This window comes from Trematomus bernacchii, unplaced genomic scaffold, assembly GCF_902827165.1.
Source record: "Trematomus bernacchii unplaced genomic scaffold, fTreBer1.1, whole genome shotgun sequence".
NCBI lineage: Eukaryota > Metazoa > Chordata > Actinopteri > Perciformes > Nototheniidae > Trematomus > Trematomus bernacchii.
Window position 1 is genome coordinate 4,910,030 of NW_022987910.1, and position 25,576 is coordinate 4,935,605.

A 25,576-nucleotide genomic window follows, 5' to 3' on the forward strand; every position below is an offset into this window, starting at 1 on the left:
GATACATACTGTTTCAGTCATGTTAAGAACAGGTAATAGTCAAGCTGGATGTGCCTTCAAGCCTTCAAGCCACACACACACACACACACACACACACACACACACACACACACACACACACACACACACACACACACACACACACACACACACACACACACACACACACACACACACACACACACACACACACACACACACACACACACACACACACACACACACACACACACACACACACACACACACACACACACACACACACACACACACACACACACACACACACACACACACACACACACACACACACACACACACACACACACACACACACACACACACACACACACACACACACACACACACACACACACACACACCCCTGTTTTGCCCCCAACCAAAGGAAAGATTGCCTCTTCTTTAAAGTGTGAGCCATGTCAAATAGTTATCATTTCACATCAGTCATGTAGAAAACTTGTTGTGTTGTCTAGGTGCAGTCTAGACAATCAGCTTCACACATTGCAACTACAAAAAAAGAAACGTTCATGCTGGGACATCAGTGATTTTGTTGCACTAAGATTTTTGAGGCAATATATTCTTCAGTCCTAGCCTGATATTGGAGTAAAGTCCAGATATACTTGAACTCTACTGAGTGTGCTATATAGAGTAAAACTACAGTGTAAAGTTGTCTTCATGCTATTTTTAAGTGCATCCCTGTAATGTTGGTGCTTTAGGCTGGTCTGACTGAATGAGTGGCAGAGAGAGTCTTCTGATTGTTTTCTTTTTCCCGTGCCTCTGTTTTTACACTCTTGTTGTCCACTTGCCAACATCATGAGACAAGTGGACAAAACCCAGGCAAGGGGGAAATAATTCAGGGACAACTCCTAGGGCCCCCTTTTCTCCCCATTGATTCACCATCTTTTGTTTTAATTTGAAAATGACACTAGAGCAGAGAAAAGGTATTGATTTATCAAAACATCACAGAAAAACAAACAGGGAAAATGACTAAATAAAATGAAGGAGTCTGTTTCTTTCTTCCAGTTTGTTGTCTTTATACAAGATTCAGCGAGACATCAACGTCTTTCTCTTCTCCTTTTGTGCTCCATATTTGCCATTTCCCTGTTCTGCAGCCCGATCACATCGCAGCCAGTCTGACAGCTGACACTGCAGACCGGCATGGAGCTGCTATGATGACGGACAATTTAACGGTCTCTCCCTTTTTGATTGCAACGTCCATTAGCAGTTCAGAAGGCACATAATACTTTTAGACTTTTCTCCAGTGATACGCTGAGATTTATGTCCTGCTGTTTTGGGTGACAGGCACTTGAACACCTTTCTGTCCTGTTGCTACACAAGCGAGATAGAGAAAGAGAATATTAGTCAAATACAATATAAAGTTGTACAAAATGCAACACAAGGTGATCCAGTGCAGAAAAAAGCTAGGACTACAGAAGCTTACCCAATCTGTACTTCTCTTTAGCTTCAGCTCTCTCTTTTGCATCAAAGTACCAGACTGTGATGGCATAGCTGTAAAACACAAGAAGGAAAAAGAGATCTTAATAATAATAACACAAGAGCTTGTCTATTTTGTCAGTAAAATATATAACTGCTAGAGAACATTAACAAGGATTAAGTTAAAGCACAAAAATCAAATCAAATCAAAAGGACAAAATATGTTATATCTCTCACAGGCTCCGCCCTCTACTGGACTCTATTGCCCCTTTCACACCGGCGCTTTTCCAGCTCCTGCTCGGAGCTGGAGCTGGAAAAGCGCCGGTTTTTCCTGTTCACACCGCAGCAGCGGCGCGTCATAGCTCCGGAATGCGGTTCACTTCCAGCTCCAAAAAATTGTCGGTCCAGAGGCAAGAGCTTTGGAGCTATGACGCGGCGTCGCTTACGTCTCTTACGTCGAGGCGTGCAGGAAACCTTACTTTGACCATCCGTTCGCTGTTATTGATCATTGTGGAGATACATGGGCTGTACAGGTTGTCATGTCCGACTATCACAAGTAGAATCATAATGAAAAATACGCCGGTAAAATGTGCCTGTAGAAAACGGCTTAGCAAGTAGTCAGTTTAGCTTCGGTTGCTATGCTAACATCACCCATGTTATACCAGAGAAACTTTCATAACAGCGTTGTGATGCCAAACAGCGTCAATTCAGACTGACACATTCACTTAAGGGGAACTGGGGATATGTATCAGCTGCTTGTGTGACAGTCAGACAGTGAATACTTTAGAGCCGTGTGAGCTAACCCGGAGCTAACGGGAGAATAAACTCCCGTGGAAGAGCAGCCAGCACTGCAGCGGTCGCTAAATGCCGCTGAAACACATTAATAAACAATGAACCACAGCACTCTGGAGAAAAGTATAAGGTTGGAGAAGTCGTTATTTAATTTAATCTGGCTTCGTATGATTAAAAGCAACACGATCATCGACCCGACGCAGTCCCCGGCCCGTTGTTGTTGTGGGAGAAAATCAGCGACGTAAACTGTGACGTCATGACGCAGCAGCGGCAGCTCTGGGCAGTGTGAACAGAGCGGGTGCTGAAAAGGGAAACCGGAGCTGAACCAGAAAAGCTCTCGCTAGGAGCTAGAAAGGGAAAAGCGCTGGTGTGAAAGCCGCATATGGGTACTTCCCCTTAATCCTATCATGCAAGCATTCATCCACTGAGACTTTCTAGACGTAGCCGGCCCCTGGTGCAGCCAGGCGATTGGTTCACAACCATCGACCTGAAGGACGCTTACTTTCATGTCGAGATTGCTCCGAAACACAGAAAGTATTTGCGTTTTGCCTTCCAGGGGGTGGCCTACGAGTACAACAGACTACCGTTCGGCTACTCCCTGTCCCCACGCACGTTCAGCAAATGTGTGGCCACAGCGCTCCAGCCGCTGCACGGCCGTGGCATGAGAGTTTTCTTTTATCTGGACGACCGGGGAGTCCTCCACGTCATAGCACACCTCCGCGGGGTAAGCGCGTCAGGGTGTGCTCTGTCAGCCGCAGCCTCAATTTTCTCCACGGTTACGACCGAGGGAGAGGTGAGTGAGGCGCTGCGGCTGCTAACCAGAAAGCCGGTCAGAAACAGTGAGATGGAACAGTGTTGTTGTGGGACGACAGCGCGTGTATACATCGGGCCTGTGAGAGATATAACGAGGGGTTACGTATGGTAACCCTTGTTATATAAACACAGGCGGAGCCCTCTACTCAGGGGCCCTGTCTGTCCTATGCTGCTTGCTGAAGAGAAGTGTAGGATGACAGTCAGGAGGCGAGGCCTCCTTTTATACGGTGAGATGCGCGTGCATTCAGGTAGGCCCGCCCCGGGGCCGGCTACGTCTAGAAAGTCTCAGTGGATGAATGCTTGCATGATAGGATCAGGGGAAGTACCCATAGAGTCCAGTAGAGGGCTCCGCCTGTGTTTATATAACAAGGGTTACCATACGTAACCCCTCATTCTTTGATAGGTATTTTTTACCCAGCTAGATAACAAAAAAACGATATCTTGTATGAACGAGAACAGCACACTGCAGCAGATGTCCAGGGCAGCAGAGGGTTAATTTATACAGTTTTAAGCCCCTCCGGTGGGGCTGTTTTGTTTATTCCTGTCTCTTGTGTCTGTGCCTCTTCAGCACGAGTCCTGCAATCGAACCTTCCTCCCCTCCCCTCCCACCGACCCCCTCAGGAAATACACACTTCCTGCCTTCAGCTCCACCTCGCCCCCCAGCAGCAAGATGGAGAGGAGAGGAGAGAGAGGAGTGAAAGAGTATCATGTTCCCCCGATGGACACAACTACTTGGTGCTAGTATGTAAATAACTGTACGTGTGCAAGTGCTTTTAATTAACTTCTGTCTAATTATGTCAGCATCATTTATTTGAGGCACTTTCCAACTGATTTAAATTCATTAGAAGACAAACCTCCCATTACAAAGGGGAAAAAAAGGAAGTAATTCATCAACTCATTTTTTGTTAATTTGAATAAATAAATAAAAATGTGTTAATGGTATTGTTAATATATAAAGATGATTTATACATTAGTGCGCCCTGTCTCTTCCCATATAATATCAGTAGAGACAGAACTACACATGCGTTTGTGTTTGGCATCATTTTACTGACCGAGTAGCGTAGGCTGGCTTGACTTCATGTGGGTTCCTGCGGTCAGACCAGAAGATGAGCAGCCGGTCAAACAGAGGTTTGATGTTCGCTACCACATTTTTGCCTTCAGGGTAGATCTGCAGCAGCCCTCCTTGTTTCTACAAACAAGCACACACAAACACAGTCACACAAGTTGTTGACATTATTTTAAGATGGTCCTAATTTACTCCGGCATACTGTAATGTTTCAATGTTTGATATTTTCATAGTTGAACAACAAGTTTAATATTTTCCCAATTAGTTTTCTCTAAAAATCAGAAAACGGTGAACAATTACATGTTTCAAATTGTGTGCTTTCTCCCAATTGAAATATATATTATTGAATATCATGTAAGAGTAAAGAAACCAGAACATATTCACATTTAAGAGGCTGGATCGGGACATATTAAACTTGTTTTTCTTGCAAAATTACTAAAAATGTAATAATTGATAGTCAAAATAACAAAACTATTCGATTAATGTAATAATCTCTGCAGCTCAATCATGACTATACCTTGACATCCCAGTCCTTGTTGAGATAGTAGATACACGTGATGCAGCGTCCGTCACCATTAGGGTTGTCAACATGGCGGACATACCCCGTCCCGTTCCCTGGGTAACATGCAACCATCGCCTAAAACAGAAGAAATTAAGACCGTTAGCTGTGTGCGTCCACCTTAAACAATAAACAAAAACAGTACTGCATCATAAAAAACATGCTGGTTAAGAAGGCAGTGACTTGATTAACCTCTCTCGCCATTTGGCTCTCACACTGCTCACTCCTAAACTGTTTTCCAGGTGGACTTTTTGCTAATGATGTGATTTATGAAACACACAGTCACGAGAGGGAGAAGTAGCGGCGGCATGTGTCAGAGTTCGGTTGCTGTTCCCAGCAAATTATCTGCAGATAGAGTGTACGCTCAAACAATGGTCTTGTGCTGGTATTTCCCCTGCTTGACATCTATGCGTTGGAGGCTGTGAAGCAGGCGAGCGCTCTTTCTCTGGGGAGTTTGAGGGAACAGAGACCTTCGTGAGAGCCCTTCAATCGATGAGCATTCCAGACCACGACCACTACAGGACCATAGGACTGTAAATGCACTGATTCAGGGTGAAATTGAGCAGAGCCTGTGTCAATATGACACATCATCAGCTCATGTTGCAGGCCGTGTGAATAAAGCGCTCTGTCTGCTCTACTGAGGAGGAGGAGGAAACGTCTTTAGATATTTCACAGACTGACATCAGCTCTTGCTCGCAGAGAGAGATTCTAGGTGATGATAGTTGGCGGCGTGTAGAGTAATAACTCTTTTTTATCTCTCCAGGCTGACTACTATGAAGATACTGTCACTGGCTTGACTTATATTGTTCTGCATGGGACGCCAACGTTACAATATCAGGAGTCACTGCTTTGCTTCAGCTCTGTTCTGTGACACTATCAGTCATGACTAACGGGCTCTGCACCGCTGAAGTATCGATTTAACTCGCCTGACGCTATCATTTAAGTTCTCGTACAACAGAAAGAGAGTCTCAACCCTGAAATCAAACAGCGCTCGAATAGATTTCTAACACAAACACACCTTTTGTTTTGTTGTTTGTGATATCCATAGGGTTAGGGTTAGTATATAGTATAGTATAGTACAGTATGTAAGTAACATTGTGTGTATGAGGGTTTCAGTCAGAGAGCACACTCTCTTCCTCCGATGGTTTCCCTCCTCGTTCACAGCCAACAAAGTTTGGCTGCCTTGGGTTTCAGTCTGTTAATCGGACCATTGTCAGCTCTCATTACCGACCAACTCTCACAGTCAGAGCTCATTACCCTCCGGACCTTTTATTCCGGGGCTCAGAATGATTAGCAGACCTGCTGCGTCAAGATGAAAATGATAAAATATGAATTTCTTATGATTATTTCAAACAGGAATGTCAACTGAATGTGATCTAGAGTAATTAAGACTTGTCCCATAATAGCAGCTTATTAAATCAGGCATGTTTTTTCAATGATTTAAATGAGTTTAAAGATTGCATTTATTATTATTTTTTTATTTATGTGTGTTTCTTTTGCATATTACAGAAACAGGTAAAGGTAACCTCCAGTATAGAGTTTTGACCAATAGCTGTTGAGCAATGTTATAAGTGGGTCTTGTACGTTTGTATCTCAGGGATGTGAAAGAGGAATGCACATGCATGCATGTATGAACATAAGTCTTTTATGAAATTAAATTAAAAAGGGTTCAAGGATGGATTTTCTCTCAAGATAAAGAGCACAGTGATCATGTTGGGTGTGCATGCAGGCCAAGGAAGTGCGTCTTCCAAGTACACAGTAATGATCAAACTGGTAATAATCTTAACAACTGTAATCAACCATTATTAACAGTTCATATGCCACACCAGCCAGCTCAGCCCTTGCCTGCAGCATAATCATCACACACACTAAACACACACAAATAAACACACAATGTCTACATCAAAGCTTTCACAAGACAGGCGTATAATTAAGGAGGAGGATTATGTAATTTATTCTAAACTTACCACGGACATTAGTACACATTGCTACTATTTAAACCAGTTTAACATACATCTTCAGGGTTAATAACCTTCTGTCAGTAGCTGCACACACACACATAAACACACACAACTGATTCATTCACACAGCATGACACAGAACCTTCATCTCTGCCAAGATCTGTGTCTACAGTGAGTTAACTTGTAATTGGCACCACAACCAGGCACATTACTTTAATGTCCTAATGGCATGACTGCGTAGATGTCAAGGTGACGGCTGGATGGGCAGAACATGCTGCCATGGACAAGGACAAAAATAAACTCCAATGCTGCACGCAAATTCTGATAAGAGGAGTGATTGTGGAAAGAGGGCTGAGGGGATAGATAAGCTTGAACAAGCACTGAGAGTACTGGCTGTAAAGGAGAAACAGTGAGGGGTGCTGGTACACTGTGATCACCATAAACAGTGCGGGAATTTGGAAAAATGTTTTGTCGGTCGTTTTCTTCTCCTTATAATAATTCCAATGCATTTGTGGATATCCAATCTCCAGTCTGAGTTGAGTGCTCTTTTGGGTGTACACAAACATCTCTATGCCGAGTTGTGTTAAACCCATTGGCACCATTTTTATTTGTATGAAGCCAGGGATTGCCATGACATAATTAAGGTTATTATTACAATGACAAAGAGGCTATATATAATGTATAGCATGTGTGCTAGCTTTACATGTGCATTCAGTAGAGAGAAGGAAATCCTCTTAATGTAAGAAATGCAAATATTGAAAGAGAGAAAAGGATAGGGGACTTAATGAACACATCATACCATTTGGTTACTCACAATATCTATCATGATTGACAATGATTTCTATGGACAAGCTTTTTAAATGTTGCTATACTATACTAACTTTTATAGTTAACCTAAATTCTCTTCCAATCTATCCTTATCTTACAGTGAAAGGTCAGCTACAGGCCAGCTGCTCTAAAGCTGGTATTCCAGTGTCCACATTAATACAGTTTTAAGAGTGTTTATGGATCTTTTTTTTTTATATAAAACCATATATAGGGATATCGTTGTACCCTCATCAAAATGCACATTACAGTATGTTACTCCATGTTTTGAGTGGTTCAAGGTCATTCTCAAGGACACTTCAGCACAACAAATGTTGTCTATCACTGGGGTTGAAACCACTTGATTCACTAACTGTTGAGCCGTACTGCAATCTTGATTCTTCTTTATTTCCTTCCTTCGTAAATGTAATCTTAATTTCGAAATCCGATTTCTCGCACCCACACCCTGGATGACACAGTCTATGATGCAAATAAGGATCAGCTATTACAAATAGTTTCTACCCAATTGGATTTGATTGGAAAAATGAAGGAAACAGATGAGGGTGAAATTAACTGAAATATAATAAACTGCTATGTCACTCCCATCTTTTATACGCGCTGTATTTCCTGGCTTACATCATGACTCATTGGAAGCTAAATTCACCTCTTTGAGTCACCGCTTCCATAGGCTGGATAATGGATTCTGAGGACATAATAACCTTTGATCCAAATGAGTGCCACACTCATACTCTACATTAGTTACATCTGCTAAATGAAGAAGTGCCCCAGCTCTTTACAATTTATAGATTAACTGGAATTTAAACTACAACGCTGGACTGGTTTCAACTTCCAGGGTTAAAACTGGTCTGTGTGGGTATTTGGAAGGAAGATGTACTCTTTATTGTTAGAGTGATTTTTCACTAAGGTTACAAAGTATCAGCCTCTACAGTAGGTAATGCTGAGTCACGTCATCTCAACAGAGCTACAGTAATATATTCTTCTGTTTGTGTGTGTGTGTGTGCTTGGGCATTACAGTTACAGTGTGTGTGTGTGTTTCTGTAATCTCCACAGGTTGGATGTGCATAGATTTAAACTGATACGTGAGAACAATTATTATTATTATTACTTTATTTGCACATTATTTGGAGAAGAAGCTTCTTTCCGTACTTTAAGGAAGAATACAAGGAAGCGTTAGAAGCATGATGAAATCAATTGTCATGTAATTGTTATATTATGGTGCAAATGTGTTATGTGTATACATAAAACAAACAAAGAAGTATGGAAAATGTGCTCAGCTCTTATGACTCTGCTGTGGACCCAATGGCACTCATTATGCATGAGTCACCTCTGAATGTCAGAAAGGAGACATTTGAGTATGTTGGTGGTTGTGTGTGTGTGTGTGTGTGTTAGATTGAGAGAAAGTTTATGTGGGTGTTACCCTGAATGTATACTGATCATACTAATTCTAACTTAAAGTGCATTTTAAGTGGTGCAAGTAATTATTTATTGATTATCTGACAATTATTGATGAATTATTTTCTCTGTAAAATGTCAGAAAATACTAAATGTCTTTCATAATTCTAAATGAACAAGATATCACAAGGTGGTACCATATTTCATCTTAAAACACCATGATTGCTGCTATAGTACATTGGTTGGTGCTGCAGCAAGGGAACACCAGATAAAAACAAATCATGTGAAATATACCATTTACCATGAAGCAATATTATCTGGCAATGATTATGACAGTCTTGGTTTGCCTGAAAAGAGACCAAATTAATACTTAAATGGCAAATGTATCCGTCTATCCATCACTCCAAAAAGCTAGATCTGTAGCTGCCTGCATGGTGGCACTGCTGAACTCTGAGGGGCGTTTGAGGACACGCTGCTGCAGCAGACGTTTTCATTATGCCGAAGCTTGTGCTGCATTACCCCTTATAACTCGCTCAGCGCTATCCTCCCACTCCTTCCACTCTCACTTCCAGTCTATCCCCTCCCCCTTAATTTGCCTCGTTCCTTGCACTGAGTTTTTTTGTCTCATCCCGATGTTGCAGAGATGTTCCCATCTTCACCCTTCCCTGTTTAACTGAATTATCTCTCACTCTCTTCATCTCTTTCATACACAATGCAGAGCTCTACTCTGTATGGGCCGGTTACTAAGGTAACAGCTAGGACATATTTTGTCCATGAGGCAAACAAGAGAGTTTAAGGAGTTTACAAAAGGGTAAAGAGAGATCTAGCCAGGGAACAGTTTGCGTTTTCCTACCTGGGAATCACTAACTCATGCCATGCCAAATAATAGAAAGAGTATACTGTATATAGAATAAATGGAATGAGCTGCAACACCCAAGTGTCTTCTTGAGCAGGTAGGGGAATCAGTTCAACAGATTTGATGTGTCGATTCCAAAAAGTCCACTTGAGTCATGCATTGAAATTAGAGCTTGAAATGTCAAGAGATAAAGAGAGCTTTTAAATATTTTGGTAACTTAGACACTGTTATTGCACAGTAGAAAGCAACTCAGCAGAAGCCCAATGTATTTTGCAATATCAAATGCAAATCTTAAACATGACAATATGTTAGCTTGCAGAGTCCATTATATTCATATCATTTTTTTGGTTTGCTGTCATTATGCTGCAGACTACGGACTTACTCTTAAACAGCTCCATCAGCCAATATTTAAAGAGCAACTTGCAGGTTAGAGACCCCAGTGAATAAATGTGTAGGAAAATGATGTATACACTAGATTTTCAAAAAAATATACAGAAATATACACTACAGTGACATCTGGCGTTGTTTTTGTAAGACATTTTTACTTCCGCATAAAAAAAGACCACCCGCGTGTGACGTCACATCAGGGAGAGCGGCCGGTCTAACGTATGAATAAACATGGTTCACAATGCTAGTTTTGACACAGAAGAGGTTGAAAATGTATATTCGTATGCATATGACGGACCACAACCTTATAATTATGAGCCTGCTAGGCGTCCAAGAGACCAGGAGCAGCAAAGGATTAGAAGAAATAACGGCCATCGGAGAGAAATGGAGCTGTGGTGTGAGGAGAACCAGTGGAGAACTGGGCAGCTGTCTTGGCAAGTTGCTCTTTAAGAGAGCAAAAGCTGCTGGGCTGTGAGGTAGACCGAGCCATTTGCCTTTTGAGACTGCATACATCAACAACCCTGCTGGATTTACTTTCTGCATGGGACAGTTTGAATGTCAAACTGATATGTTCTTAGAGTGTTGCATTAAGATACTAATATCTCACCATCATTTTCTTGTTTTTCATTAAAAAAGTTTTGACTTAGTGAAAGCTGTATCAACATTTATTAAGACCTGATATTGATAAGAGTTTCAAACAACTCCAATCTGAATAGTCTGGAACTGTTATATTGTAAATCTTGACTGAACAAGGGGGCGGCTGGAACACTAAGAACGTGTTTGGTTACAGTCTAGACTGCCATGTAATGGTTTACTAGCAACTGATAGGAAAAGACACAATGACACTGGATTCTAAAAACATCCTCATAGTTACAGAGTACACAAGAAAATATGGAAGGAGAAGGTGATTCTAATTTTCCATGTTACAGGGTAAGCAATGTGGAGAGTATAGTGTACAAATGGATTCAGGGTGGAGAATTAAACAGGCATCAGTCATAACGGGTCACTGACTTTACCTGTGTCAGATAAACCATTACTGCGTCACTACAGGGAGGGGGGCGGGGGGGGCTTCCTGTCCAGCACACCATGTCCATGGCTCTGTGCAGGACAGAGAAAACAACTGCCTGACTGGCCATCTGTGAATTTACTATGAATGGAATTTAAGTGAAGGCTGCTGTTAAGTTCTTGGTGTTTAGAAAACTATCAACTCTAAGTGTTGTTCTTTGGTGAATGTGCATGGCATTTGAAAAATATCATTGGAACAGAGAAGATGGGGCATGCAGTGTAGTCACGGAAAATTAAAAAGAAAACAGGCGACTCACTTTGCCACGAGGTTAGACACAAAGGAAACAGGCACCACAACTCTGCTACAACATCAGCACAGTGTTTGCATGGGTGAAAGTGGTGGTTATACAAAAAAATTGACTTCAAAGGCAGACAGTGATGGCAGAAGAGATAAAGTGTTATTTTTCCTTCTGGGTACCAATGGTATGAAGGCCAAGATCTAGACCTAGGCACACGGCCAGTTTAGGGGGAAAGCTCGGCCCGCAGCCCACCTTATCAAGCTCACGTGGGCCAGAAACACAGCAGGGCCCATCCTGACATCCTACCTGACGCTGTTGGCCTGCCTGCATGTCAGCATTAGAGAAGCATAGAGACAGCAGAGCAGACATGACACAACCAACCACAAAATGTCATCAGGCTGACTGTCTTGTTGGTTGCCTGTGTTTTTGTCTGACTTTAAGATAACAAACCCTGCCTGAACCTAACTTCCTCTCACCTGACCCTACCCCGTCCCTCCTTCTCACCTTAGTGCGTCCGTTGATGACACAGTCCCCCAGCTTTCCATTGGCGGCACTGTACATGACGGCCTCATCGATGTAAGCCATCAGCGTCCCGATGCCCTCGCACCCGGGCTCTCGTCCCTCCACCCAGGCGATCTGGTCGCCCCGTATGCTTCTAGAGGGAATGTTTTTCTGGCTCACAAGCTGACCGCCCCGAAATCTCCCACTGCGGTTTAGGGCTTCCACCTCCTCCAGGACCATGTTGCCTAGCTGAAGACCAAGGAAGTTGTCCTTCACACAGATGCCATAGTATTTCATGCAGGGGACGATGTACTGCTGGGCTATGTGCTCTGCTGACCAGCCCCCCCCTGCAGGTTCAGGGGTCGGGATGCAGTTAGCCACGACAGGGGAGGTTTGGCAGGGTGCATCTGGCCGGCCTGAGGAGGCCACTTGATGTCCATTGTGCTGGTTATTATGAGGAGTAAAGGGAAATTGAGCACAGTGCACATTATTGATAGTCATTTGGTTGCTATGGGAACTGTTGCTGCAGTTGGCTGTGAGTGGGGCGACTACTGGGGCCAATCTGGAGGTCTCTGAAGGATTGTGAGCAACACTTCCATCCACCAGCCTTCTCCGCTTAAAGTCTGAGTCCCCGGGGGTAAAAACCGGGTCAACAGAACTTCCTAAGCCTGGTGAACCCATTATGTGAGTGTTAAGAGTTCCTGACCCCATGCCCCGGTTCTCCCCACATCTCCTTTTCTGCTGCTGCACCTGTCTGGCTCTCAGGTCACAATTGATCCTCCTCATCACTAAAGGGCACTTCTCATGGTCTGTCTGGTCCCCGCTTTCCACCAGACAGGCTCTGCTGGTAAGTTGGTGCATAGGGCTGCCTACACCCACCACCCCCTTTGTATGTGCTGGGTAACCGTTTGGTGTGTGAGCCAGAACGCCTGCGTGGCTCCCCTCCACCGTAGCTGATGGAGACACCACCCCTCCGTTGTAGAGCGGCACGCCGGTTTTGGACAGCTTAGTCGGGGTGGTGATTGCAGGGGAGTCGGTCTGAGAGGCCAGACCCGCGAGTAACTCGGCCGCCGTTGGACTACCGACCGGGGCCGCGCAGGAGCCGTCTAGCCCCATGTCTGCCCGGTAGGTGTGGTGAATCTCCGCCTCTCCAAAGCCCAGCTGCTGGCAGGTCGTCCTTCTCTCTTGTGAGGCTGAAACATCGACGCATCCGCGGGAAGAGCTTTTTAAAAGGTCCGTGTGTCCCAAACTCTCCATTTCACCTCGTCATCAGCTGGATGCGCACGTAGCCCACGTCCTCGCTTCATTTTCCAGCTGAGCCGCTGCTTTCCCTGACCGAGAGGATTTTTGCCACAGCCACCAGAAGTTTCATGTCCAAGTCTTCTTCTCCTTTCTTTGTTTTCAGCAATAACTCTCATTTAATACTGTCGAACTGCGAACTTGTTCGTATCCGTTTTACTCACATTTTGATTATGTGCAAGATATCTGTGGAAAGAGAAATTATACTTTAGTCCTATTAATAGCACATTGCAGACTTAGATTAAGTAGCTTTAATCAAGCTCTATGTATATGCTGCACTATTTATACAGCCATAATATTTAAAAGTAGGACAATAAACAAAATAACATAATAAATCGCATGTTTCTTCATGACGTTAGGATATTGCAGCTGAGTTGTATTCCCTAGAAAGGAAATGAAGAGGAATAAAGGCTAACACAAATTCACACATTACTGACATTTACACTGAAATAAGACTTAATTACGAAATGTGTCATACAATTCAAGAGGTGTTCTTATACATGCTTCTAAAATGAGAAGAATATCAGGCTGCTAAGAAACACCCTTCAAATAAATAAAGCCTATACTTCGTTTTTATCCGCTATTGATTACCCATTGAGCAGCCTAGTGATCATGTCTCTCTCTTAAAAATAAGCAACATATTTCACATTGAATAAATGTATTGTAAAACGTCCCTGCAGTAAATCCACTGCTTACCTTCGGCAGCCTACAGCAATGCAAATCCAGTGAGCGTACGTGACAGGCTGTGAGTACGCATGTTATTTCCGGGATTGTCTTGCCTGTGTGCCGGTCCCATTCAATTTTCTTGTCGGTTAAAAATAAAATGCTGGGAGATGAGAACACCATCGCCGGCCTGACACGTAGACTCAACCGAAGGACAGAGGGGGATGCTCGGAGTCACACGAGGTTGCCTAAAACCTCCTAAAAAGTGATCTCCGAGTGCACCCACTTTCAGCCTGTCAACCCTCCGCCCCTCCTCCTCCTCCTCCTCTCTCTCTCTCTCTCTCTCTCTCTCTCTCTCGCTCGCTCTCTCTCACACTATCTCTCTCTCTGTCAAAGATGCACAAAAAGCCATCTGCAACCTGGCTGCTATACAACTTTCAGCTGCACTGAGTCACTGACAGAAAATCCCTTAATTATAAAGAAATATATGTTATAGTAATGCTGGGATATTATCATCAAGCCTTGTCTTTACAAATGTATAATTTGTCTATAAATATAACTTAGGCTACATGAAGGGCTCCCTTACCAGCATGTGTCTGCAAAAAATACAATAAATGGAATATATTCAAGTGTGAACATAGTGTACCTACCCTCCCAATGTATATCCATCTCTATGCTGTCCCCCTACAACTATTTACATCCTTTGCTTTGATAAAAGTAGCAATTAAGTAATGTCTAAAGTAAAAGTCATGCAGTGAACTACTTAAGTAGTCCCAACTAGATGATTTATATGTTACCTAATCTGTTGCATTTCTTCTGCCTGTGTAACTTGTAATATCTGTAGCGTAGTGTAGGTAGTAAATCCAGAATTCTTAGTGATAATTCTGTGAATGCCTGACATTTCACAAAATATATTGTCTCGTATTGCCTCAATACCACATCCTACTGTATAGGATATTAATTAGAGTGATAGTCAGCTGTTGTATAGTTAGTAGCCTTTTCAGTATTGGAACTGACTGAGTTCCTGTTGCTGACCCATGATAAACTGTAGGCTTGCTAAACTTTGCTTACATTTTCATTACTCTGCTTGGCATTATTGTCCACTTCTGCGTTTGTCTAGCAGGAGGAAGTGAGGTAATGTGCTTTTATAAAGCCAGGCCTGGGGTTAGGGTTGTGGATTTAGCTACTCACCCTGAGGGATTAGGGACAGAGTGTATTGACACACTGGCATGCCACATCCATCTGCCGCTTCCAGGGCAGCCCCGTCTGTGAAGTTATTGACACTTATGTTTTTGTTTTAACGCACAACTGTTGCTTTGTTATTGCCTATAGTGTCCTACTTCTTTGTAGTACAGCCTGTATATAGACATTAAGAGCAGCATGTGAAATGCTGCGGCATACTACTCATCATAAAAGTATGGCTATTTAAATGCACATAAGGGCTCAAAATACAGGTTGAGAGGTTATCATATTCAACATTAGCAGTCCGCCACAATAAGGCATTACAGCACACCACAAACAAAAACTAAATATTACAAGATCACATTTAGACTCATCATGATAACGTCATAATTCACCTTAATTCACAGAATAGAGCTGGAACTCACACTAATGCAATCCATTCACATGTTATCAGCTATCGTCAATTAGCTCTACTTCAGCCGATTTCAACAAAAATAAACACTCTGGCACATAGCCCTCACAAAAATGATATACAGTATGAGAGAAATCTGGTAAATTGGTGAGCTTTAGAGGGGATGGTAGGCAGAATGTGTTTGGACAGAACAAGGCTTATGCTGCTTATTAGCATTAGCTTCATATTTACTGCAAAATTGGGGTGTTACTCTTTTTAACTCTCGGCAAGAAACAAATGAACAAAATGTTGCATTCCTTTTAGTTGAGGTGAAGAGAAAATGGGATTAAATGTATTTCAGACCTGCATGCCTGTCGGTTAATTGAACTCCACCAAGCAAAAGATAGTTGTCAGTCAGTGATCAAAAGTATAATTCTAGGTTTTTCTTTTGTACAGTGTAGGTAAAGTTCAATTGACGAATGTGAAGAACAACACATTGCCTGGCTTCAGGGAATAGGGAACTTGTTTGGGAAATCGGTGGTCAGTAGCCTCAAGACGTCAACAGGCAACATTAATGAAGGCTGCAATCATCATGCAATTCAAGCAATTTATAGATTAAAGATTGTATTGTCATTTTTTGGGAAAATCTTTACCCTAATCAAGAGCAAATAGTGTCCAAAAGCTGCAACCACATACACACACGATTCCAGGCATTACCACAAAAAAACACACACTCTACTTACGGTAATGATACACCTCCCACTAGAGTCTACAACCAACAGATCATGAGTTTGGCCAACTCGTGTTATTCGATTTAGAAGTTCCGCACCTTTGCTGTAGCCACTCTTACACACACTTTTTGCTAATTGGCATGAACACAAACACACAAGTTGTGACTACATGGGGAGTTCACAGATGCCCAAAGGCTGACCTTTAATTAAGAGCAAATAAATGAGGAAAGGCAGTGTGCTTAAAGAAAACATAGAACATTCTCAACACCAATGGGCAAATGAGTTCATTTTGAAGTCATACAGCTTACGCAAGTGAGTTGACTGACAAGAAATAACACAAGCACTCAAAGTTTTGCCACTGCTAAGCAACCAGACGGTCAAATATTACTATAAGACTGATACCATTGTTTTAATACAATGAGAGATAAAACATGATTCATTGTTTGGCTATAACTACGGTGGTGAATATGTACCAAGTTTCCACATTGCCCCACAAGTGGGCACCCAGAACATAATAAACGCATGATAACAGCGGACATAGGTGGAAATATAACACACACATTCAGGCATAAACACGTCAAACCATTGGCCTGCGATGTAAGCTCCAACAATGTAAAGGACACAAGTTATCTTCAGAGAAAACAATGCGCCTCAATATAAATGAGGGGCACCCACATACCAGGAGATGAAAACAAAAGCTGTACCATAATGAAAGGAAAAAACAAACTTGGAGGCACACACACACTCACGCACCTGCAACATTAAATAACCCCGACAGCTTTCCATCCTGTATCCTGTACTGGTTGTACATTATGGGGTCGTCCCTCAAAATAACTTACAAAGCACAGTTTACGTAATACAATATGAGAAACCTTACATAAATACACTATATCTTTGCTTATAAACCATTATGGATGGTTTACTATTTGTATTATTCACTCTTTAGCAACACACCTCCTTTAATTAAGGTAAATAAATCATTTGTCTGCTGAACAGTTGACACGTGTATTAGACACTTGTTTGTCCCGGAGACTGAAAAACAGTGTACACTTTGCCAAGGTCAATGCTCCTAACACAGCTGGCTGGGATCCCCCAGACTGTGTAACACAGACTAGTGCAGTTCTGCACGTATACATATCTCCTCCTCCTCCTCCTCCTCCTCCTATCTATCTCTGTCTCACTCCTCCCTCTTTACTGTTGACGTTGCAGGAATCAAGCAGAGAGGATAAGACATGTTTACTAATGTATTACTTGTTAACAGACAGTTGAGGCCTATAAAATACTTGCTTAACTTTGGTTGTACGATGCTTTCTTTGTTTTGAAATCCCAATATGGCCTAAATCATTCAACAATTCTGATATAAATGTATGTTTTTTCCCTGTTTCGATTAAATCTTCGATTCTCAACATTTAAAAACATCAACAATAGATTGTAGCACTTGCAATGTTTTGGTTCGTTAAAGAAGAAGAATGGACAACCAGAGAGAGACAGAGAGAGGAAGAAATATTTTTGTAAAAGGTTGGAAGACAGATCCTAAAAATAGGGATGGGGAAAACTGTAAAAAGCTAAACATAATAGAAAGGACAGGGTTTAAGCAAGTAATGGAGAAACCACAAACATTCAGTTGATCTCAAAAAGGCAGATTTGCAAAAAACACAAGAAGCAATATTGAAAACGTTGAGATGTCAGTTTGAAGCATAAAAGCTCTGTTGAAACTGTTTCAATGCAGAATGTAATCACTATGTCCAAACTAAACTACAGAAATAAAATCAACAAAAAAAATGAGTAATAAGTTGCCACCACATGCAGATATGGTACAAATGCAAAGTCCAGCAGATAGCAGCTAATTTCGATCTGTTCATCAAGGTTGAGATGTGACAGGCAATGTCTCCATAAGGAGACCTCTGTCAGTGTAAATATCTCCTGCGTTCACTCACATAACGTATAATGTAAAACATATTATCTATAAATATATATATATATATATATAGTTTCTATAGGTATTTCAAATATCTTTATCTTTGGATCCAACTATCATTTGTAGATGCATGTCATGTAGATATACTGCCTCTGCTTACATGAGCGTGCAGAACAGATGGAAACACAATGTGCAAAAAGACACGTTGAACCTATACACTGCCACATTTAGTTTCTCCTTGACAGCATCCTGGAAAGTATGGACCAAACCCAGTGACTCTGTGTTTGTTTTTGTGTGTGCATGGGTGTGTGTGTGTGTGTGTGGACAAGCATGCTTGTGTAATTCAGTAATCTTATCACCAGTTAATTACACAACACTGAGTAATGTCATATGTTTAAACACTGGACCCCATCTCTCTGTTACATTTTTGCTATCTTTTAATTTGTTTTTACTTGAAAATATCAATTGCCTCCTTAAATCAATCTGTTTGCACCACATGTCAGTGAATTTGATTCAAGCTAGGTGAGAAATCAATTTGCTATCACATGTTAGTGGATTTGATTCAAGCTAGCAATTTGCTACCACACAGGTTGAAAAAAAGTATATCGGTACATAAAGGCAATCACATAGAATTCCAAGAATGCATGTTTGGGGAATTTGGCTGTAAGACAATACTTTATATTGCTAATCCAAATCATTTGATGGGGTTTTATTCCCCTAGAAGGTGCCACACACATTCATTCATTGTTTCACTATATGATATATTTCAGTAATCATTTTGTTAAATGTTTTACATGAACCACTACACCGATCTTTTTGCTGGTTGTAGTTCAGCAGAAGTAAAGGGCACCTCATTCATTTGGCATATTTATACTTCAAAAGTGTTTGACATTTAAATGTATTTTTTTTTTAAAGCACTGAAGTGTAATTTCAAGCCTGATATATCTTGGTGACAGTGTTAAAGAGATGAACTAACAAATATTCATAGTCTTTAGAGAGTGTCACATGGAGGATGGGTGACAGGACCTCACACACAGCTCACTGAAAGATCATACCACACAGCAGGGAATGGAAGTGGTTTTCATTTGTACACCCTACGATCCATTGGCCTTTAGAGAGGTGTGTCTTACTCTGTAAATAATTGTGATCATTTGTGTGTGTGTGTGTGTGTGTGTGTGTGTGTGTGTGTGTGTGTGTGTGTGTGCAAAGATCAGTCTCCCATTCTCCCATTGTGTTGGGGACAGTAGCGTGAGAGCGACCACAGGGTCAGCTGCACATCACATCAAAGATTGAGCTGTTTGTAAAAGACCCCACTGTCCAAACACGCGCACACACATCATATATTACAGGCGTAGCCTTACTGTGTGGACCAAAAGACAAAAGACACTCAGGGAGAGGCTGTCCTATAATCCTCACTGACAGGGACACAGACGTGACATCAAGAGTTCATCGGGTATGCTAAGGGTTATTAAGTACTTGTAGGTGTGTACATCTGATTTGTTTGTGTTTTGCAAAGGAAGGAGGAGGAAATAGCTGTGCATGTTTTAAATTATTAGAATTCCTTTTCACATTAATCACAAACTCCTGAGTGTCCTGTTTGAGTTCCTCTTCTAAGATGTTTGGTGCACTTTGACACTGTTACATCTGTACAGAATTTTCACTATCAGCTTCATTGTACAGGATGCCATTCTTACACTTCCTTTATATTGAAATAGTCTTCAAAATATATTTTGGTATTTATGTAACAACTCTTGATCTGCTTTTTTTAAGGGTAGACATTAACAATAACGATTACAATTCAAAATCAGATAGCCTATGTGCTCCATTGCATTTAAAAATATTTTAACTTTATTTTTTTTACAATCCTTTCTTTGCCTCTGCGTTTTTCTGAATACATTAGGTTTACAAAAAAATTATTGGTGGTGTTTTTCCCGTTTTATTCTACTTTTTGTAATAAAATATATAATAAATCTGAGCATGTCACAAGTCACAGCCTTGTGCTCTGACGCCCTCGTGTGGCGTTCACTTACAAGTGCATGTTGTTTATATTTGAAGAGGAAATATCGATATTCGATATAAACGAACGTACAATAAACACAATAAAACGAACAGTTAGCTGTGCCTTGAAGTCAATACAATGACACTGTTCTGAAGTATGGTTGGTTGGTTTATTTCCCGTCAGTCGAGTCGCATGATGGCGCTGAGTTCATTCCTCTTACCTTTTCTCGGCATCGTGGGAGAGTCTCTTCCGGGTTTGTCGTTGTTCGTGTGAGAGTTCAAAGGGCAAAGGTCGTGTTATGCTTTTGCTTTCAATTCGCATGACATTTGTTTAATCAGCTTAGATTCGTGATGTGATGGCTTTTCTCACTTTGTTCATGAGAAGGCAGTTGCCGCCGGCCTTGTCGCACTTCGCCCGGACGGTGAGGAGTCTGGCCCGGCCTCCCGCCGCCAGAGCCCCGCTCCTCCGGCGGCTGCACGGCTCCCCCCGGCTGCGGCTCGGAGAGAAGGAGCCGTGGCTGAAGAGCCGGGGCCCGGAGCAGCACCAGCTCTCAGACCTCGACAAGGCCGACGCTTTGGTATGGAAATGTTGTCGAATGAGAACATAAAGAGTGCTTTTTCTTAAACTGAAATGTCAATGCTGTTTTGAGAAGCTGTACGGCCACTCACTGCAAATCCTTCATAGATTAGTTTTGACAAATCACTAGTAGGCCTACTACTAAGGGGACACTCAGTACATTTACCAAAGTACTGTACATTTTGAGATACAAGTACTTTACTTGAGTATTTACATTGTTTTCTACATCGTACTTCTGTACTTCTACCCCACTACAATTTACTCTACTACATTACATTGACATCTTTAGTTACTCTGCAGATTTGGATAAATGATGTGGAATGTAATCAACACTTAAATAAGACTTTAGATACAGCTGGAGTAAATTCACCATCTACCCTGCAGCATACAAAGTCATTAAAACTAGCTGCACCTTTACCAGCTTTGATAAACACATTAATAATTATGATCAAAAAACATATCATATATTATTCTGAAATGGGCCAATCTGCATAAAGATTACTTTTACTTTAAGTATATTTTGTATGCAGGATTATGCAGCACTTTTACTTGTAACAGAGTATTTCTACTCTCTGGTACAACATCCGAGTACTTCTCCCACCTCTCCAATTCATAATGACATGGTTAAATCAGAGGTCGGTGGTCCTAATATTGTTCCGTTTCCTTTTTTTCAGATGCTGCGAAAGTCCCATGAGACAGGTAACTGACCTAATCCATGCTGGAAATAATGACCAGAATTTACCATAGATTTAACCCTGAAGCTAAGGCTATACATCATCGTTGACAATATAGTAATTGTCTGTAGGTGTGGTACAATAAGATTAACAACTAGCCCGAGGGTGAAAAAGTATACTGTCTTTTTGGACACATCCCAGTCAGTGAAGATATAGCAGGCGTTTCCCTGACAGCTGGTAAAGACACCTCATTTGACATCATTACGTGGGTGAAGCCAGATATCAAACATTTGGTGAGACAAGTAGTTTTAAATTAAATTATATAACAACATCAAATCAATTAAAAGGTTGTACTGACAGAAAGGTTTAGGGGGCTAAAGTGAAAAATGACTACACAGTATTTAGTCGTGGGAATGATTGAGCTGTTATTTGATTGAACAGTCTGTCACAGAAATGGAAAACTAGAAGTGTATTTAATAAAGCTCTGAAGAGGCAGCAGGGAGATAGGAGTTTAGTCAGAAATTCCTAAAATTGAGATTTTAACTTATTGAACAAAGTCTGTTTTGTTTCAATAAGTATGATATGTCCCGTAGCTCCAGCACCTCAGATAAGTCTGATACTGGATAGCTGTGCTTTTTCTGTATTTATAACCCTGAGATTGAAATATATGGGAACTTTGTATGATATTGACAGTGTGTCTTTATTGTTTAGGTATTTATTTAAAATGTACTGCAAGTTTTGTGTTTAAAAAGGTGGGGTAACTTACATTTAGTTTTGACTTGATACCTAATCAACTTGTCAGCTTGATTTGTATTAGTATGTTGATAATATTGTTGACACAACCCAACTACACCCTGAGCAGAGATCTAATCATCAGAAGTGAAAACACCTGTGAATGTGTGCAGGGCTTTTAAACGACTGACCGCTTTTCATTCAATCATATAAACATCAAATCTCATAGTTTCAAAATAAATCAAACATATCTATATCCTTTTCTCTTAATGTAGCTCAATCTAGCAATGTTCCAGTTGTATTTCATTGCCATATTGTACATTTCAGTGCATTTTGAAACAATCTCATACATCAGCACTGAACTTAAGGTTTTAGGCATTTGTTATGGCAGTCATTTTATGCTTGCATGCATGTAAACAGTGTGACAGATTTCTGGTCAGGCTGAAATGTGTCAGCTGTTATTTTCTGGCTTTCTCTGTTTTGCAGGATTCCTCTCGTGGTTCAGGAACGGTCTACTGTCGACTGGGATCGGAGTCATCGCATTTGTCCAGAGCGATGTGGGGCAAGACGCAGGATATGGTACATTTGAATGCGAATCAGAACACTTGTAGCCAAGGCTCTATGTTAGTGCAATAACAAACATCAACTTGTGATTCAATTTATTTGAAACATTTATTTAATCCCCTCAGTTCCATAAATGTATGCCTTAAATAAATAGTTAATATTAGATAGAAGACAGGTTAGTAAACAGTGGCTCTAGGGCTACATTCTTCTAAACTAATGGATTCAAGAAAACTAAAAAGGCTTGAAAATCAATGAATGTCCATGAAATAATTAAATAAACTATAGCATCTTTAACCATGTTCCTTAGCTCTTTTTGTCCTAGATAAATAAGTGAACCTTGCAATGGAATTACATTTTTCATTCAGCAAATAAATACTTTTTTGCCAGGATCTCTTTGATAGGTTAAAGTCATCATGAGTAAATATAATGAGCTGAGATCCTTCATAATAACCAACCAATAACATGGTTACCAGAAAGGCCAGTTTTATGTTTTACATTTTTTATTAAACAAAGTATATAAAAAAAGTCATTGAGTTTGATAAAAAATATTGTCGGAAAAAACATGAAAACTACATTTGCCATCTATGGTAGTAAATAAAATGTTGAGGTTAACATTAATCATGTTAGTATACATGTATGACTGCTCTTGAAGAAGCACACCAGTTGAGATGAGGGCTTATTGTGTTTTATTCAAATCACTTTGTAGACTGGATATTATTTGATCTTGTTAACTTGAAGAACATGTATAGATCTAGCCTGCCTCCATATCATATTTATATAGAGTGAGAAAATGAATGTTTACAATAATACCATTTCAATCTGTTTCCCCTCAGCCTTCTTCATCCTGGGGGGTATGTGTGTGTCGTTTGGCGGGGCCTCGTACCTTGGCAGCCTGTTGGCCCTGAAGAGGATGATGCTGCTGTCTGTGCCAGCGCTGCTGCTCCAGAGCGCTGCGGTGGTCAGCGTCGCCCTCTTCTGGCTCTGTGCGGTATCGCTCTACATCGGCCGTCTGGAGCTGGAGATCATCCAAGAGGACGAAGAGGATGACGACGAGTGCCGGGAGTGCCGCGAAAGGCGAGGACACCGTGGTTACCGTGGCTCCCACGACGGCAGACATCACAACAGTGAGGACAATGACAGCAAGGGGCCGAACAAGTAGACATTCGGAACGAGCGGGAGTGTGTTGCTATGATTCAGGGCTTCCCCTTATTTGTATGTGTGTGTGCATGCGACAGCCTACATGTCCATATGTTGGCTGTGTGAGTCAATCAATACAGACTTTTGTGTATTGTTATTTAGATGGAAAGAATATTGTTTGGATGAAGAAATCCTTTAAGACCTTTAAGAAAACTGGTCATAAAATGCTGAAATCTGGGTTGTTTGACTACATTGACTTCTGGTGAATAAAAATCAGCCTTTTGTACAATTTCTTATCATATATTCAAAGCTGCTTCTTTTTCATCATCAATTCAGAGACTCAATGAGAACATTATATATATGTTATACAAGTTAAGTTTTCATTCACTGTATGCAATATTATTTTACCCATTTCTTTGGCTTCTTGTCTCATCTTGTTCAACCTTATTAACTCTGACTACTGAATACTTGAAGTTTTCATAAAAGAACTGAAGGTGGTTTTGATATGCCATGTTATCTAAAGAACGGGTCATACTGCATATTTCAGGTCTGTCTTTCTTTTTTCTAAACCAATGAGGGCTTACAATATTATTTTACAGAGGTTTAAAGGTGAATTCTGTTTATCAGTTGTGTTTTGATAGAGCAAAAGCACTTTCGTCAGTTTGTTTGTCGCTATATAGAAACTTAAGACTTTTAGTGAAAAGGTATTTTTGCCACAGCCTTTTCCTGTAGTTATACTATTGGTATGTACATGTACTGTACCTAAATGGAAACAAACCATTATACCTTTTGAGTTGATTTTCACCATCTGGTGATTACTATAATTGCTGTTGTTATGGATGTGAAGTATGGCTAAAGGTCTAGATATTGAATGGTGTGCAACAATTGGGTTCATTTTGTTTACTTTTTCTTTCTGTATGCACTAATTATAGTGCACCCTACTGTACATACAGTAATAAAGCAAGAAGAAATCAGTGTGTGTTTTTTTTTACTTTCACGCTACACCTGTGGGTTCTCCCCTATACTGTAGGTTGATGATGATCCCTTAAGTTACCAGATAAATCAGAGGGGTTATGAAATGATTAGCGGGATGTTAAAGACAAATAAATAATTTGTTATTTGTTCCCTGAAATAATATATATCTTTTTTTAAGTCTCTAATATTAGCATACTGGATGAGAGAACCTTTTCAAGCAAGTATGCATGTTTAAAGTGCAATAGAGCCAAAAAGTTAGTAGCCGTTCAAAAAGCATTTTCCTTTTTTTAGTATTTGATTAATTCCAAATTAATCAGGGAATTTGCACAACTAAGGTGCACCCTGAATAATGACCTGATCTTAATTATTTTAACTTTATATTATGCTTACATTGTGCATATTCCTGAATAAATTTGTGTGCTTAATGAAATGAACACAAACTGACACATTAACCTTTTGAGCCATGTAGTATTCCTGGGTGGTACTGATTGGCTTCTTGGTCGTTAGCTGGAGGTGCCGTTCTCAGCGCACTATGTGCATTGAGCGTCATGGGGAATTTAGAGTAAATGGCGCACAAACATTGCATTCATAAACTTTTCAGAGGCCTTTAGGAAAAAATGATTTAATATATAAGATTTTAAGTTTAGCAAAAATATGAACCATCAGATTGACATAAGGTAACTCAGTACAAGCAAAGCAATTTAGCAGCAATAACTGACGAGTCATCTTCAGTATGACGTGACAAGCTTTGCTAACCTTGATTTAGAGATTTTCTGCGGTGTTCTCTGCAGATCCTCTCGGGCTGTCAGGCTGATTGAGGACAA

General features: G+C 40.9%; 2 protein-coding genes across 2 annotated transcripts; one reads left to right on the forward strand and one right to left on the reverse strand.

Moving 5' to 3' along the window:
* Nucleotides 1–330: 330 nt before the first annotated feature.
* On the reverse strand, nucleotides 331–14,175 carry egln2 (egl-9 family hypoxia-inducible factor 2). The gene is made up of 6 exons (XM_034115310.1): nucleotides 13,907–14,175; nucleotides 11,915–13,396; nucleotides 4,644–4,763; nucleotides 4,113–4,249; nucleotides 1,463–1,530; nucleotides 331–1,350 (listed from the first exon to the last, which is right to left on the reverse strand). The coding sequence occupies exons 2-6, from the start codon at nucleotides 13,166–13,168 to the stop codon at nucleotides 1,298–1,300; spliced, it is 1,632 nt and encodes a 543-aa protein (XP_033971201.1). The 5' UTR covers nucleotides 13,169–13,396; nucleotides 13,907–14,175; the 3' UTR covers nucleotides 331–1,297.
* Nucleotides 14,176–20,356: 6,181 nt separating this feature from the next.
* tmem160 (transmembrane protein 160) lies at nucleotides 20,357–24,752 on the forward strand. Its single transcript, XM_034115311.1, has 4 exons — nucleotides 20,357–20,671; nucleotides 21,345–21,369; nucleotides 22,563–22,655; nucleotides 23,474–24,752. The coding sequence occupies exons 1-4, from the start codon at nucleotides 20,450–20,452 to the stop codon at nucleotides 23,797–23,799; spliced, it is 666 nt and encodes a 221-aa protein (XP_033971202.1). The 5' UTR covers nucleotides 20,357–20,449; the 3' UTR covers nucleotides 23,800–24,752.
* Nucleotides 24,753–25,576: the final 824 nt, after the last annotated feature.

Excerpts from the sequence above, each read along its gene's own strand:
- tmem160 (XM_034115311.1), top strand. The coding sequence starts at position 20,450 with ATGGCTTTTCTCACTTTGTTCATGAGAAGGCAGTTGCCGCCGGCCTTG. Across the intron at positions 20,672-21,344 it reads TCGACAAGGCCGACGCTTTG|ATGCTGCGAAAGTCCCATGA; the intron begins GTATGGAAATGT and ends CCTTTTTTTCAG. Across the intron at positions 21,370-22,562 it reads GCGAAAGTCCCATGAGACAG|GATTCCTCTCGTGGTTCAGG; the intron begins GTAACTGACCTA and ends TCTGTTTTGCAG.
- egln2 (XM_034115310.1), bottom strand. The coding sequence starts at position 13,168 with ATGGAGAGTTTGGGACACACGGACCTTTTAAAAAGCTCTTCCCGCGGA. Across the intron at positions 4,250-4,643 it reads ACAAGGACTGGGATGTCAAG|AAACAAGGAGGGCTGCTGCA; the intron begins GTATAGTCATGA and ends GCTTGTTTGTAG. Across the intron at positions 1,351-1,462 it reads TAAAGAGAAGTACAGATTGG|CAACAGGACAGAAAGGTGTT; the intron begins GTAAGCTTCTGT and ends TCGCTTGTGTAG.